This window comes from Scyliorhinus torazame, chromosome 22 (assembly GCF_047496885.1).
Source record: "Scyliorhinus torazame isolate Kashiwa2021f chromosome 22, sScyTor2.1, whole genome shotgun sequence".
Taxonomy (NCBI): Eukaryota; Metazoa; Chordata; class Chondrichthyes; order Carcharhiniformes; family Scyliorhinidae; genus Scyliorhinus; species Scyliorhinus torazame.
Window position 1 is genome coordinate 41,343,298 of NC_092728.1, and position 17,543 is coordinate 41,360,840.

Sequence of the window (17,543 nt, forward strand, 5' to 3'; positions counted from 1 at the left end):
TAAAGCAGACTCTGTACTGACTGGGATTACAATAAAGCAGACTCTGTACTGACTGGAATTACAATAATACAGACTCTCTACTGACTGGAATTACAATAAAGCAGACTCTGTACTGACTGGGATTACAATAACACAGACTGTACTGACTGGGATTACAATAAAGCAGACTCTGTACTGACTGGGATTACAATAAAGCAGACTCTGTACTGACTGGGATTACAATAAAGCAGACTCTGTACTGACTGGAATTACAATAACACAGACTCTCTACTGACTGGAATTACAATAAAGCAGACTCTGTACTGACTGGGTTTACAATAAACAGACTCTGTACTGACTGGGATTACAATAACACAGACTGTGCTGACTGGGATTACAATAAAGCAGACTCTGTACTGACTGGGATTACAATAAAGCAGACTCTGTACTGACTGGGATTACAATAAAGCAGAATCTGTACTGACTGGGATTACAATAAACAGACTCTGTACTGACTGGGATTACAATAACACAGACTGTACTGACTGGGATTACAATAAAGCAGAATCTGTACTGACTGGGATTACAATAAACAGACTCTGTACTGACTGGGATTACAATAAAGCAGAATCTGTACTGACTGGGATTACAATAAACAGACTCTGTACTGACTGGAATTACAATAACACAGACTCTCTACTGACTGGAATTACAATAAAGCAGACTCTGTACTGACTGGGATTACAATAACACAGACTGTACTGACTGGGATTACAATAAAGCAGACTCTGTACTGACTGGGATTACAATAAAGCAGACTCTGTACTGACTGGGATTACAATAAAGCAGAATCTGTACTGACTGGAATTACAATAACACAGACTCTCTACTGACTGGAATTACAATAATGCAGACTCTGTACTGACTGGGTTTACAATAAACAGACTCTGTACTGACTGGGATTACAATAACACAGACTCTGTACTGACTGGAATTACAATAAAGCAGACTCTGTACTGACTGGGATTACAATAAAGCAGACTCTGTACTGACTGGGATTACAATAAAGCAGACTCTGTACTGACTGGAATTACAATAACACAGACTCTCTACTGACTGGAATTACAATAAAGCAGACTCTGTACTGACTGGGATTACAATAACACAGACTGTACTGACTGGGATTACAATAAAGCAGACTCTGTACTGACTGGGATTACAATAAAGCAGACTCTGTACTGACTGGGATTACAATAAAGCAGACTCTGTACTGACTGGAATTACAATAACACAGACTCTCTACTGACTGGAATTACAATAAAGCAGACTCTGTACTGACTGGGATTACAATAACACAGACTGTACTGACTGGGATTACAATAAAGCAGACTCTGTACTGATTGGGATTACAATAACACAGACTGTACTGACTGGGATTACAACAAAGCAGGCTCTGTACTGACTGGGATTACAATAAAGCAGACTCTGTACTGACTGGAATTACAATAATACAGACTCTCTACTGACTGGAATTACAATAAAGCAGACTCTGTACTGACTGGGATTACAATGAAGCAGACTCTGTACTGACTGGGATTACAATAACACAGACTCTCTACTGACTGGAATTACAATAAAGCAGACTCTGTACTGACTGGGATTACAATAATACAGACTCTGTACTGACTGGGATTACAATAAACAGACTCTGTACTGACTGGAATTACAATAACACAGACTCTCTACTGACTGGAATTACAATAAAGCAGACTCTGTACTGACTGTGATTACAATAACACAGACTCTGTACTGACTGTGATTACAATAACACAGACTCTGTACTGACTGGGATTACAATAAAGCAGACTCTGTACTGACTGGGATTACAGAAAACAGACTCTGTACTGACTGGGAATACAATATGCAGTCTCTTTGCCGACTGGGATTACAATAATGTAGAGTCTGTGCTGACTATGTTTGAATGTAAATCCCTCACACAGCACTAATTAGGTACTGCTTCTCATGTGACTGACTGCTCGGTTTGACACTGATCTAACTGCTCTTTGCCCTTGTGCAGGCATTGGCGTGATCAGTCTGAAGAGAGTGTATCCCTTGTGCTTAGGATCAAATATTGGAACAACAACCACAGCAATCCTGGCAGCCTTGGCCAGCCCAGCCGAGCAACTGGGTAACGCGGTGCAGGTAACACACCTACACACTCACTCTCACACATGCTCAATCTCACTCACACCCACATATTCATTGTCACACTCACTCACACACTCATTCAAAAAAGCACTCATTCTCACACTCACACTTGCATGTTCATTCTCAGAATTACACATCCATACTCACGATTACACACACATTCTCACCTTCATTCAGACCCACACTGCCTCATTCTTATAGTTCCTCACATTCTCATTCATATTCTCTCTCACAGTCGCTCACTCACACTCATACACTCATTTTCACACTCCCTCACACCTACACACTCATTCTCACCCTCCTCACACCCAATGCTCATTCTCTCACTCACTCATACTTACATATCCCTTCTCAGACTTACACATTCGTACTCACACTTGCGCACACATTTTCACCTTCATTCAGACCCACACACTCATTCTTATGAAATGGAATGAAATGAAAATCGCTTATTGTCACAAGTAGGCTTCAAATGAAGCTACTGTGAAAAGCCCCTAGTCGCCACATTTCGGCGCCTGTTTGGGGAGGCTGGTACGGGAATCGAACCCTGCTGCTGGCCTGCCTTGGTCTGCTTTCAAAGCCAGCGATTTAGCCCTGTGCTAAACCAGACCCTTATAGTCACTCACATTCTCATACTCGCCCATGCACTCATTTACACCCTGACACACACATCCCCATTCTCACTCACGTGCACACATATATATTCTCACAATCACTCACACTTGCACACACATTCTCACACTCCCATGCTCAGGCACGCACACACACTCATGCACACACATAGTTTCACTCATTCTCAGACTCACTGACATTCACAAAAGCATTCTCACTCACATTCTCACTCATTCACACTTACACATTCTCACTCACATTCTCACTCATTCACACTTGCATGCACATTCTTACTCACATTCTCATTCATTCACACTTACACACACATTCTCACTCATTCACACTTACACACACATTCTCACTCACATTCTCACTCATTCACACTTACACATTCTCACTCATTCACACTTACATGCACATTCTTACTCACATTCTCATTCATTCACACTTACACTCACATTCTCACTCATTCACACTTACATGCACACTCTTACTCACATTCTCACTCATTCACACTTACACATTTTCACTCACATTCTCACTCATTCACACTTACATGCACATTCTTACTCACATTCTCATTCATTCACATTTACACACACATTCTCACTCATTCACACTTACACACACATTCTCACTCACATTCTCACTCATTCACACTTACACATTTTCACTCACATTCTCACTCATTCACACTTACATGCACACTCTTACTCACATTCTCACTCATTCACACTTACACATTTTCACTCACATTCTCACTCATTCACACTTACATGCACATTCTTACTCACATTCTCATTCATTCACACTTACACACACATTCTCACTCATTCACACTTACACACACATTCTCACTCACATTCTCACTCATTCACACTTACACATTTTCACTCACATTCTCACTCATTCACACTTACATGCACATTCTTACTCACATTCTCATCCATTCACACTTACACACACATTCTCACTCATTCACACTTACACACACATTCTCACTCACATTCTCACTCATTCACACTTACACATTCTCACTCACATTCTCACTCATTCACACTTACATGCACATTCTTACTCACATTCTCATTCATTCACACTTACACACACATTCTCATTCATTCACACTTACACACACATTCTCACTCACATTCTTTCTCATTCACACTTACATATACATTCTTACTCACATTCTCATTCATTCATACTTACACACACATTCTCACTCATTCACTCTTACACCCACATTCTCACTCACATTCTCACTCATTCACACTTACATGCACATTCTTACTCATTCACACTTACACACACATTCTTACTCACATTCTCACTCATTCACACTTACATATACATTCTTACTCACATTCTCACTCATTCACACTTACACTCACATTCTCACTCATTCACACTTACACTCACATTCTCACTCATTCACACTTACACACACATTCTTCCTCATTCACACTTACATGCACATTCTTACTCACATTCTCATTCATTCACACTTACACACACATTCTTACTCACATTCTCACTCATTCACACTTACACACACATTCTCGCTCATTCACACTTACACACACATTCTTACTCACATTCTCACTCATTCACACTTACATACACATTCTTACTCACATTCTCACTCATTCACACTTACACTCACATTCTCACTCATTCACACTTACACACACATCCTTCCTCACATTCTCACTCATTCACACTTACACACACATCCTTCCTCACATTCTCACTCATTCACACTTACCCCAGACATTCGCACTCACATTCTCTCTCATTCACACTTACACACACATTCTCGCTCATCACACTTACACACACATTCTTACTCACATTCTCACTCATTCACACTTACACTCACTTTCTCACTCATTCACACTTACACACATTCTTCCTCGCATTCTCACTCATTCACACTTACCCCAGACATTCTCACTCACATTCTCACTCATTCACACTTACACACACATTCTTACTCACATTCTCACTCATTCACACTTACACTCACATTCTCGCTCATTCACACTTACACACACATTCTTACTCACATTCTCACTCATTCACACTTACACTCACTTTCTCACTCATTCACACTTACACTCACTTTCTCACTCATTCACACTTACACACATTCTTCCTCACATTCTCACTCATTCACACTTACCCCAGACATTCTCACTCACATTCTCACTTACACACACATTCTTACTCACATTCTCACTCATTCACACTTACACTCACATTCTCACTCATTCACACTTACACACACATTCTTACTCACACTCTCGCTCATTCACACTTACACACACATTCTTCCTCACATTCTCACTCATTCACACTTACCCCAGACATTCTCACTCACATTTTCACTCATTCACACTTACACACACATTCTCACACACATTCTCACTCACACATGCTCACACTGATTCTCACATTCACTCTAACAACCACATACTCCCACTCAGGTTCATACACATACTCACACTCACAACTCTCACGCACGTTCATATACACATACTCACTCATTCTCACTTTCACACTCACACACACTCACATTCATACGCACATACTCACTCACTCTCACACTCACTTGCTCACATTCACACTCACGCACATTCACGCTCACATTCTTACTCATTCTCACACATTAACATTTTTACATTCTCACACTCACTTAACTGCTGTCACTCACTCATACACATGCTCATTCAGATACTCACACCTTCTCACACTCGGCCATACACACACTCGCACACTTGCACATATTCTCAAACTGACATACACATTCTCACCCATATTATCACACTCACACAAACACTCTGAGTCACACATTCTCACATTCAGACACACACCCACACATTCATTTCATATTCATTCATATCCACACTCATGCACACTCACACACAAATTTACATTCCCGCACACTTTCACATACTCTAATTCACGCAATCAAATACACTCACTCACACTTACAGATGTTCTCACTCACACACATACTCTCACTCACATTCTCAGGCTCACAGTTATAAACACACAGCAGTCTAAAGACTTCTGAATGGAGAAGGTTAGTTTGTAATTCTGAGTATCTGGTTTAATCCAGGATCCCACTCCCTCTCCCCCCCCCACCCAGAGGAACCACGGCAAGGGGATACACAATCAATGGTCAGGTACTGAGGAACAGAGGGACATTGGAGTGCATGTCCACAGATCCCCGAATGTACCTGGACAGGGGGATAAGCGGTTAAGAAGGCTTTTTTAATGATAAACATAGAAACATGGAAAATAGGAGCAGGAGGAGGCCATTCCTAAGCAGCAGGGTAGCACAAGTGGATAGCACTGTGGCTTCACAGCGCCAGGGTCCCAGGTTCGATTCCCCGCTGGGTCACTGTCTGTGCGGAGTCTTCACGTTCTCCCCGTGTCTGCGTGGGTTTCCTCCGGGTGCTCCGGTTTCCTCACACAGTCCAAAGACGTGCAGGTTAGGTGGATTGGCCATGATAAATTGCCCTTTGTGACCAAAAAGGTTAGGAGGGGTTATTGGGTTGTGGGGATGGGGTGGAAGTGAGGGCTTAAGTGGGTTGGTGCAGACTCGATGGGCTGAATGGCCTCCTTCTGCACTGTATGTTCTATTCGGCCCATCGAGCCCGCTCCGTTGCCATTTATTATGATCGTGGCTGATCATCCAACTCCATAACCTGCTCCTGCCTCCCCTTTATTAGCTAAGACAGAGAATATAAGAGCAGGAAGATCTTGCTAGAACTGTATCAAACAGGAGTTAATCCTTTACTAGAGTCGGGGGCGGGATTCTCTAATCTCGCGGCAGAGTGTACACGCCGTCGTAAATGCCGTCGCGTTTTATGACAGCGTGAACGGGCCGCTCCGAGGACGGATTCTGGCCCGCAAATGGGGCCAGCACGGGCAGTGTGGGAAGCGCGGGGCCTGACTGCCGTCGGATACGCGTGACGCCTCGATGACGTGCTGCCGCGTCGCTTAATGTGCGTAAATGGCGCACAGTCCTGAGACCCGCGAGATGGACGCCGTTCACCGTGCCGGCCCGAGGTTCAGGGACCACGACGCCAACACGCTGATGAACGCGGTCGAGGCGAGGAGGGCGATCCTGGGCCCCAGACGGGGCCACAGCCACCCGGGCAGCACAGTCCAACTTCATTGGAGGGAGGTGGGCAACGGCGTAAGCGCAGTGGTGCACACCCCACGGACCGACGGACAGTGCCGGAAAAAGATGCATGACCTGATGAGGGCAGCCAGGGTGAGTACATAGAGACGTGCCCTTGGCACCAACCAACCCCTACCACCCACACATTGTGGAAGTAACCCGCGGCCCCCCCCCCCTCCCCCCCCAGGAGGGGGGCAAAACCTGACACACATGGGCTGCACACGCCCATGAGAGACGCTTTGGCCTCTGCCCAGTGCCCCCATGCCATCATCTAGCCAACATCTGCACAGCATGTGGCGGACCAGCAAACTCTGATGCTTTTGCCCCCCCAGGATAAGACCGCCCACAACCATAGGGAGCATGAGAGAACCGGAGGGGGTCCACCCATACTGCACCCCCTCACAGTCCATGGCCAGAGGGCACTGGACCTCGTTGGCAGAGCCGAGGAGACGAGGTTACCCGTTGCCAGATCGGAGGAGACTACCTTGCCTGGCTCCACCCCCTCACCGCACACCACCCCCCCCACCCAACTCCACCCCAACCCCACCCCACTCCACCCCAACACCCCCCCTCCCCCACTACACACCAACCCCACCCCACTCCACCCCAACACCCCCCCCTCCCCCCCAACACCCCCCCTCCCCCCCCCCACCCACCCCCCCACCCCCTCATCCCAGTCCGCGTGTCTAACGATACATGCTGTCTTGTGTCTTCCAGGACCTGCCGCCGGTTGTCCCGGCCCATCTGGCGAATCTCGCCCACAACCAGTGCCAGGTCCAGATGCCCCCAGGGGCGCACGCCACGGCGGGAAGGGCAGACAGCAAGGAAGGCCTTCCTCCGATACTGGGACCCAGGACACAGACGCACAGAGGACGGACACCCAGGACACTGACACACAGAGGACCGACACACAGGACCCTGATGCACAGAGGACCGACACCCAGGACTCTGATGCACAGAGGACCGACACCCAGGACCCTGACGCACAGAGGACCGACACCCAGGACACGGGCGCACAGAGGACGGACACCCAGGACACGGACGCACAGAGGACCGACACCCAGGACCCTGATGCACAGAGGACCGACACCCAGGACACTGATGCACAGAGGACCGACACCCAGGACACTGACACACAGAGGACCGACACCCAGGACCCTGATGCACAGAGGACCGACACCCAGGACCCTGACGCACAGAGGACCGACACCCAGGACACGGGCGCACAGAGGACGGACACCCAGGACACGGACGCACAGAGGACCGACACCCAGGACACTGATGCACAGAGGACCGACACCCAGGACACTGATGCACAGAGGACCGACACCCAGGACACGGGCGCACAGAGGACGGAAACCCAGGACCCTGATGCACAGAGGACCGACACCCAGGACCCTGATGCACAGAGGACCGACACCCAGGACACTGATGCACAGAGGACGGACACCCAGGACACTGATGCACAGAGGACCGACACCCAGGACACGGGCGCACAGAGGATGGACACCCAGGACCCTGATGCACAGAGGACGGACACCCAGGACACGGATGCACAGAGGACCGACACCCAGGACCCTGATGCACAGAGGACCGACATCCAGGACACTGATGCACAGAGGACCGACACCCAGGACACGGGCGCACAGAGGATGGACACCCAGGACCCTGATGCACAGAGGACGGACACCCAGGACACGGACGCACAGAGGACCGACACCCAGGACACTGACGCACAGAGGACGGACACCCAGGACACGGACGCACAGAGGACGGACACCCAGGACACGGACGCACAGAGGACGGACACCCAGGACACGGACGCACAGAGGACCGACACCCAGGACCCTGATGCACAGAGGACCGACACCCAGGACCCTGATGCACAGAGGACCGACACCCAGGACACTGACGCACAGAGGACCGACACCCAGGACACGGACGCACAGAGGACCGACACCCAGGACTCTGATGCACAGAGGACCGACACCCAGGACCCTGATGCACAGAGGACCGACACCCAGGACACTGGCGCACAGAGGACCGACACCCAGGCCATGGCTTAGTCTCAGCAGGCCATGGCTCAGTCTCAGCAGACCATAACCCAGTCTCAGCAGGCCATAGCCCAGTCTCAGCAGGCCATGGCTCAGTCTCAGCAGGCCATGGCCCAGTCTCAGCAGGCCAAGGCCCAGTCTCAGCAGGCCATGGCTCAGTCTCAGCAGGCCATGGCCCAGTCTCAGCAGGCCAAGGCCCAGTCTCAGCAGGCCATGGCTCAGTCTCAGCGGGCCAAGGCCCAGTCTCAGCAGGCCATGGCTCAGTCTCAGCAGACCATAGCCCAGTCTCAGCAGGCCATGGCTCAGTCTCAGCAGGCCAAGGCCCAGTCTCAGCAGGCCATGGCTCAGTCTCAGCAGACCATAGCACAGTCTCAGCAGGCCATCACTGAGAGCATCGGCGGCACAAGCCCAGAGGGAGGTGGCGCAGTCCCAGACAGGCCCACGACCTGAGCTCCATCGCTGCTAACGTTCAGACCCTGGTCGATACCACAGCGAGCCTCCAGGACCGGCAGCGCCAGGTGTTGGTGGTCCTTGGGGCTTGTCTCTGCTCGCACCCGCATCCCATAGAGAGGCCCGGGCACCCCAAGGGAGGAGCAGGTTCTGGGGCCCGTTCCGGTGACTCCTGCAAGGTAGGTCCCGGGACACCGCGGACTCCCCCCGGTCCATCCCTGGTGCCTCTGGTGGGCACTGGGTAGAACAGGGTGGCGCCAGGCCATCCAGCACGCTCGCGGAGCAGCCGGGCCCATCCAAGCTGGGCCGCCCCAGGAAATGCGCGACAACGGGGAGCAAGGTCGTAGGGCAGGAGTCTCAGCAATCCGCCTCCACTCCTGCTGTACCATCTGGGGAAACACCGAGACGTAGTGGTCGGGCCCCTAAGGTCAAGAGTTTGACACCTAGTAAGTTGGCACGGGTGCAGAGCACAGTTTAGTTATAGGGGCTAGGGCACTTGTATGTTACCGTTCCAATTAAACTCACTGTTACACCGATGCAAGTTGCCTCTGTGCTCTGCCCGGTGCCTGCGGGGTCGTGTAGGGGACTGAGTGCCACTGTGGTCGAAGGGCGATGGAACGTTGAGCCCAGGTGGGTGTAAATCCGCCCCCCCCCCCCCGCCCCCCCGGGCGCCCAAGGAACACCGACCCCAGCTACTCAACATGGCCATATGATGGAGTTTCCAGACGCATACAGGGACCACCCAGGTGGAGGGTGTAGCTGTGGCCATGAGTCAGACATTGGCTAACGATTTGGAGTTCACAGCTCATCGCAGAGCGGGTTGTCATCATCCTCCATGGCATTGATCACACCCGCGTCCACAGGCAATCGTGTGAACCCAGCCCGTTGTGCCGCAGGTGGATGTGTGGTGGAGGGGTGCTGTGCATATGGTGCTGTGGGAGCTAAGGTTGGTGGGTGGTGTGGGAAGTGCGTCTCATGGGTGTTGTGGGAGGTGGGGGTGCTGGGTGGTGAGGTGGGGTGGTACGGTGGTGCCAGTGCCCCTGCTCAGCGAGCCCCTACCCCCCTAGTTGGTGAAAACTGCGGCGATCAACGCCTCGCGTGCTCGCTGGCCAAGCCGGTGGTGTCGTGCAGCCTCCCGTCCATATCCAGCCCCCATGTCGCGTCTATTGCCCCCCTCGTCCCCATCCTCCTCACCTGGAGAGGTGTCCCCTTCCGCTCTCTCTCTGCCTCCTCCTCCTCCAGCACTTCGCCCCTCAGCTGGGCTACGTTGTGCAGGACGCAGCAGGCCACAACGATGCGGCTGACCTGCTCTGACGGGTACTGGAGGGCCCCTGCAGAGCGGTCCAGCACCTGAAGCACATCTTCAACAGGCCAAGGCACCTCTCGATCACACCCCTGGTTGCTGCATGGGCCTCATTGTATCGGTTCTCCGCGTCTGTGGCCTCCATATAGGCGTCATCAGCCACGACCGCAATGGGTAACCCTTGTCACCCAGCAACCAGCCCCTCAGCCCGGGGGGGGGGGGGGGGGGGGGGGGGGGGGGGTGGTCCCTCGAACATGGCGGGGATGAACGATTGTGCCAGGATAAATGCGTCATGCACACTGCCTGGGTAATGGGCGCAAACGTGCAGGATCTTCATTTGGTGGTCACAGACCACCTGAATGTTCATGGAGCGGGTCCCCTTCCTGTTCATGAACACGTCCCTGTTCTCCGCTGGTGGCTGCATGGCGACGTGCACCCCATCGATCGGCCCCTGTACCATGGGTATCCTGGCCAGGGCAGCGAATCCCGCTGCCCAGGCATTCTGGTGAGCTTGGTCCACAGGGAACTGGATGTCCTCCCTCAGTGCCACGCAGTGCCAGGTGTGCAATCAGGTGGCAGATATGGGCGACGGTTTCCCGACGCATTCTGAGTCTCCTTCTGCATGCCCTGTCCGGCAGGTCCTCGAAGGAAATGCGGCGCCGGTAAACACGAGGCCTCATGGGGCGCCTCTGGTGCCTTGGCACCATCACCACCTCCTCCTCCTCCTGCTCCTCATTCACATCGGTATCCTCATCCTGTGCCTCCCCCTCATTGCTGTGGTCGTCATCCTCCTCCTCCTCCTGCGCCGTCGAGTGGGCGGCCCTGCAGCCTGAGCGGGTGCCACCAGGCCCTCTGCAGCCCGTCCCTCTGCTGCAGCCGCCGCTGCCGCCGCCTCTCTGAGCCGCCTGCGCCAACGCTGCCACAGGGCTACATGCAGGGCAGCAGCTCCCGCCACGGCGGCCAACATCGCTGGTTGGTGCCCAAACATTATGATCTGCAGGGGTTGGTAAATTATACAACATGTTTAGGGATGGCGCATGGCCCCCTCTACAGCCAGTTGCCATTAGATACATGTCTACCCCGGTTGGCTGGTTGTGCCACAGCTACGCATGCACCCAGACCCTGCCCACACCCTCCGTGCTCCGCCCACTATTGCCCGTCCCTCCTGATAGCGCCATCGTTGGATGGCTATGCCCTCATGGGGACTGACATGGGTGCGACCCTGGACCTGCCCGCCAGTGGGTGTCGCCGGCTGGGTGGTCCGGCCCCTGGGGGTCCGGCACCCATGGGCACGGCCGGGAGCTTTGTGGGCAGCCAGCGCCCAGGGTCGGTGCCCATCAGCCTGGCCGCCGTAATGGTGGCCGTGGCTTTGGCACCGCCCTGCCATGGCGGGCCGTTCCAGGCCGACTGGCATGTCGTCCCCACGTGTGTCCCCCCCCTCCCCCACTCCGAACATGGACGCCGTTCTCGCTGGTTGAGAAAATGCCGGAACGGCGTCGCGTAAACAAATGGCGCGATTGCCGATTCTCTGAACCGGCCCAGGGTGAGAGAATCCCGCCCCCTGTGTACAGTTCTGGTCACCACATTGCAGGCAGGTTATGGTTGCACTAGAGAGGGTACAGAAGAGATGTATAAGGATGTTTGTAGAATCATAGAATCCCTACAGTGCAGAAGGATGCCATTTGGCCCATCCGTCCTATACCCGTAATCTAACCTACACATCCCTGGACATGAAGAGACAATTTAGCATGGACAATCCACCTAACCTGCACATCTTTGGACTGTGGGAGGAAACCCACGCAGACACAGGGAGAAAGTACAAACTCCACACAGACAGTCACCCGAGGTCGGAATTGAGCCCAGGTCCCTGGCGCTGTGAGGCAGTAGTGCTAACCACTGTACCACAATGTCACCCGTTACCTGGACTGGGGAATTTTAGCTATGGACAGGCTGGGCTTACTTTCTTCAGAGGAGGCTGAGAAGAGATTTAATCGAGGTGGGTAAAACATGAGTGATCGAGGTAGAATGAATAGGAAGGGCCTATATCTGTTAGTGGCCAGGAAGGGCAGAAATCTAAAGTAATTGACATTGGGATTAGAGGGGAGTTGAGGAGAGAATTTTCACCCAGAGGGCGATGGGGATCTGGGATTCACTGTCTGAAACATTAAAAAAAAACACTTGGATCAGCATTTGAGGTGCCTTAACTTATAGGGTTATGGACCGAGAGCTGGAAAGTGGGATTAGGCTGGTTTACTCCTACTGAGGCAGTGCAAGTTATGAGGAGCCAAATGACTTCTTTCCACACCTTAACTTTTCTTTGGCCTGAACGTTTTGGATGGTGGGGTCTGACATAAAATCAAAATGAAATGAAAATGAAAATCACTTATTGTCACAAGTAGGCTTCAAATGAAGTTACTGTGAAAAGCCCCTAGTCGCCACAGCATAGAACAGATGGATGAATGGTAAATGGGTTTGACATAGAGTTCTGTAAGAGTGAATACTTGTCAGAAAGGGGGAGTGGCAGAGGTTCACCAGACTAACTCCGAGGATGGCTGGACAGTCCAATGAGGAAAGAATTATTAGATTGGGCCTACATTTGGAAGTTTGGAAGAACGAGAGGCGATCTAATTGAAACTGAGAAAATTCTTAAGGGGCTCGACAGGTTGATGTAGTAAAGGATGGCTTGGGGGGGGGGGGGGGCGTGGGAGGATCTCAAATCAGGGGGCACAGTCGCACAATGGGCTTTGTAGAAAAAAGATCTGTAAGATGCTGGCCATTGCTCATCATTTTAATCAGCTTGGTAACCAGTGGTGAAAATTCTGACATTCACATATCTTCTCTTTTACCAGGTTGCCCTCATCCATCTGTTCTTTAACCTATCTGGGATTCTCATCTGGTATTGCATTCCATGTATGCGAATCCCGATCTCAGTGGCCAAGCTATTTGGGAATATTACAGCCCAGTATCGATGGTTTCCAATCATGTATCTGCTGCTCAGTTTTATCCTGATCCCTGGGGCTCTCTTTGGTTTGTCCATGGCAGGTTGGGTTGTGCTGGGAGCCATTGCCGGACCCATCGTCTTCATCATTGTCCTCATTGTCATCATCAACATCCTCCAGAAGAAATGGCCCCAATATCTCCCCTCAAAGCTGCGTTCCTGGGACTTCCTGCCCCTCTGGATGCACTCATTCAGCCTAATCGACAGACTCCTGACCTCCTGCTGTGCGCAATGCTGCTGTCAATGCTGTAGACCAATAACGGACAATGCCCAGAAGCCCAGAGAAGATCAGCTCCAAACACATGCTCTGTCAAAGGAGAGTCACTGCTACGATAATGCAGTGAGCATGGAAAGTGTGCATCTCTGAGGAATCGACACTATTCCGCAGTCGGACTTGTCTTTGCATTGTTTCGTCATTTAACGAAAGAGCTGAGCTTACTCCTACTGTAACCTGTACAGCAGCTGCTCTCACTCTCTGCAGATACTCCAGAGAGTCAGCTCAACTGATTGACAGTGCAGATCAATGAAAGCCCTGCAAATAATGAAATAATAAAACGAGAGGTTTCGGACAAGCAGCATGGTATATGTTGTGTGTGTCTGCGTTAATAATGTGTGTATATGTGTGTGTCGATCAGCAGGTTCCTCTTGCTCTGTGAGTTTATATGCACCATTGCTAAGACTATCTACTTTCCCTTCTGTAACATGGCTTAATTTCTCCATTGCCTCAAATCATCCAGTGCCAATACCCTCGTCCATGCCTTTGTTACCTCCAGACTCAACTGCACTCCTGGCTCTCCCATCTTATACCCTCATAAACTTGAAAACCCTCAATCCCTAACTCATGTTCACCTATCACTCCTGTCATGATATCCACATCAGCATATCATGGTGCAATCACACACACACTGATGGACAGGTCGACGGACCAATCAACACACACGCAACATCACAGCCAATCACCAGTGAGAGCACACGCACTATAAAACAGGGAACACCACAGTTCCCGCTCATTCTACCAGGAGATAGCTCAGAGCACAGAGCTCACAGCGTGACACTCAGGCATACACCATGTGCTGAGTGCCTCTCTAAGATAGTGTTAGTGCTGGGTCCACAGGTTAGCTGGTGAAGTACGAACCACAGCCAGAAGTTAACAGTTGTTATTATTCAGAACAATAAAACAGAGTTGTACCATCTGCAACCGTGTTGGTTCGTTTGTATAGCGGAACACCCAACACGACAACCACTGCGCTCACTGACCTAGATTGGCCCCCTGATGAGCAACACCTCCATTTTAAAATTTGAATCCTTTGTCCAATCCTTCCATGGCCTCGTCCCTTCCTGTCTCCGTGATCATCTCCAGCTTTACAAGCTCCCAAAGATGCCTACATTTTGCCGGTTCCAGTCACTTTAACATTCCCCAGTTTAATTATTCCACGTGGCTCCGAGCTCTGCAATTATTTCCCAAAATCTGCATTTCTTTCTACATTTCTCTCCTCTTTAAGATGCTCCTTGAAGCCGACATCTTGATGAAACGTTTGGGTCAATGGCCTCTCATATCTCCGCAGGGGTCAAATTCTGCTCCAAAATACTCCTGTGAAGCACCTGATGACATTTCACTGCTTTAAAGGTGCTACATAAATGTTGTTGTTGTTATTGAGTGAGTTCCAGTATCTGTGTGAGTTGAAATACAGAGGGAGTTAAAATGACCATCCCTGTGAACATTGTGCTGATGGTTTTATTGACCTGTTTACTAAAACCGCAACATTTCTGACTTCCTCCAACAACTCATTCCCATAATCCAAGTCACTTTTCCTTCGACCATTGCCTAACATCTTTTGGTATTAGCTGTAGCTGCCACGGTCCTCCTACTGGTCAAGCTTGTCCAGATCATTTCAATTCAGTATTTCCCAGGTCTGTTAGTTTGGTGTTGACTGCAAATCAGACGTGCGCTGTTGCTATGGTTTGTGCAGGAGCCCCTCACTCCATTGAAGGCCTGGACTTTATCTGTAACTCGGGTTATTGCTATTTGGTTAATGTATGACTGACTTATAATTGGACTGGTAGAACGGTCATTATCTCTCCTCGCTGGCCATAGTGGCGCTTTCTGTGTACTTACAGCAGGTTAGGATAAAGTGAGCCATTCGTCACACTGAATACAATGGTTGTCAGCAGATTTGCTCATTTCCTCAATTAAAGTGGAGATGACACCAGCACATGAGATGCTTTCTGATAATATGGCTAATATCTCCCCCAGTAACCATTTACTTAAATCATTGATCATACAATCTCTCCAGTGCAGAAAGAGGCCATTCGGCCCATCGAGTCTGCACCGACCCCCCACCCCCAAGCGTTGTACCCAGGCCCACTCCCCCGCTCTATCCCCGCAACCCTTTGAATTGATCATGGCCACACCACACAACCTGCAGATCCCTGGACCGTGGGAGGAAACTTGGCTGGATCCTTCTCATCTTTGCAATTTTATTAATGTTTGTAAATCACAGCCCAGCGGAGAGATTTGTTTATCACAGAGTCAGCCTCAAACCTCCGACTGAAGGCTCTGGCTGCAGGGCAATTGTTCGAGGAGGTTGGATCACCCAACTACCAGGGCTCACTCCTCTGGGGTTAGCCTGAACAGAACCCGGGCTGGATATGACAGCAGTGTCCGATACCTGGCCGGTTTAGCTCAGTTGGCTGGACGGCTGGTTTGTGATGCAGAGCGAGGCCACCATTGCGGGTCCAATCCCTGTACCAGCTGAGGTATTCATAAAGGCCCCGCCTTCTCAACCATGCCCCTTGCCTGAGGTGTGGTGATCCTCAGGTTAAATCACCACCAGTCACCTCTCCCCCTCAAAGGGGACAGCAGCCTACGGTCATCTGGGACTATGGCGATTTTACATTGACCTTTACGCAGCCGATGTCCACACACACATCTGTTCTACAGTTGGCATTGTATCATCATTATTGGGGTGGGGGAAAGAGTTTGGGGTGCTAGATGATTCCTCCCCTCCCTGACTCAAAGGCACTGAGTCCAGTCCTGCAGCCTCCATTGCTCTGGAGTCTGAGAGTAGTGAATCCTGCTGCTCAATTTGCCTTTTGGGAAAGATTTTTTTGACAAACATCTTGACCACCAGCAGCCTGTTTGGAAGCCAGTTGTGGCAGTATAACTTAACAGAGTGAATGAGCTTGTGGATTGGATACTCACATCATTGAGGATTTGTAACCTTGTATAAGGTAATAAGTATGCGGCTGAGAGTAAGTGCTAATTTCAAATTACAATGCCTCCTACCTCAGCATGTCACCCTTTAAACTCAGGGGAGGCAGTGGGATAGTGGTATTGTCGCTGGACTAGCAATACAGAGACCCAGAGTCATTCTCTGGGGACCCGGGTTCGAATCCCGCAACGGCAGAAATTTGAATTATAAAAACAATTTGGAATTAAAAGTCGAAAGCTGCCCATGAAACTATTGCTGTAAGAACCCACCTGGTTCACTAATGCCCTTTAGGGAAGGAAATCTGTCGTCCTTCCCTGGTCTGGCCTCCATCTGACTTCAGATCAATGTGGTTGACTCTTCAATGCCCTCAGGAATGAGCAATAAATGCTGAAACCATCGACTCCACATCCCAAGAATTAATTAAAAAACCATCTCCCTTCACACCACCCACAATAATCTGTTCGGGCTTTCCAACGGGACAGTCTCTTTATTTACTCTAGAAGTGATCCAACTCTAAAGTTGGGACAACCGT

The 17,543-nt window shown here is 50.4% G+C and overlaps 1 protein-coding gene across 2 annotated transcripts in view; it reads left to right on the forward strand.

Annotated features, from left to right (window-relative positions):
- The window catches only part of LOC140399033 (sodium-dependent phosphate transport protein 2C-like), a 233,003-nt gene extending 218,629 nt beyond the window's left edge, over positions 1 to 14,374 (forward strand). Inside the window, exons 12-13 of one of the 2 annotated variants that reach the window (XM_072488096.1) lie at positions 2,057 to 2,181; positions 13,651 to 14,374. In XM_072488096.1, coding sequence (XP_072344197.1) covers positions 2,057 to 2,181; positions 13,651 to 14,166 — 641 coding nt within the window. In that variant the 3' untranslated portion in view covers positions 14,167 to 14,374. The remainder of the gene's footprint in view (positions 1 to 2,056; positions 2,182 to 13,650) is intronic. The other variant, XM_072488097.1, reaches the window with a different exon arrangement.
- Positions 14,375 to 17,543: the final 3,169 nt, after the last annotated feature.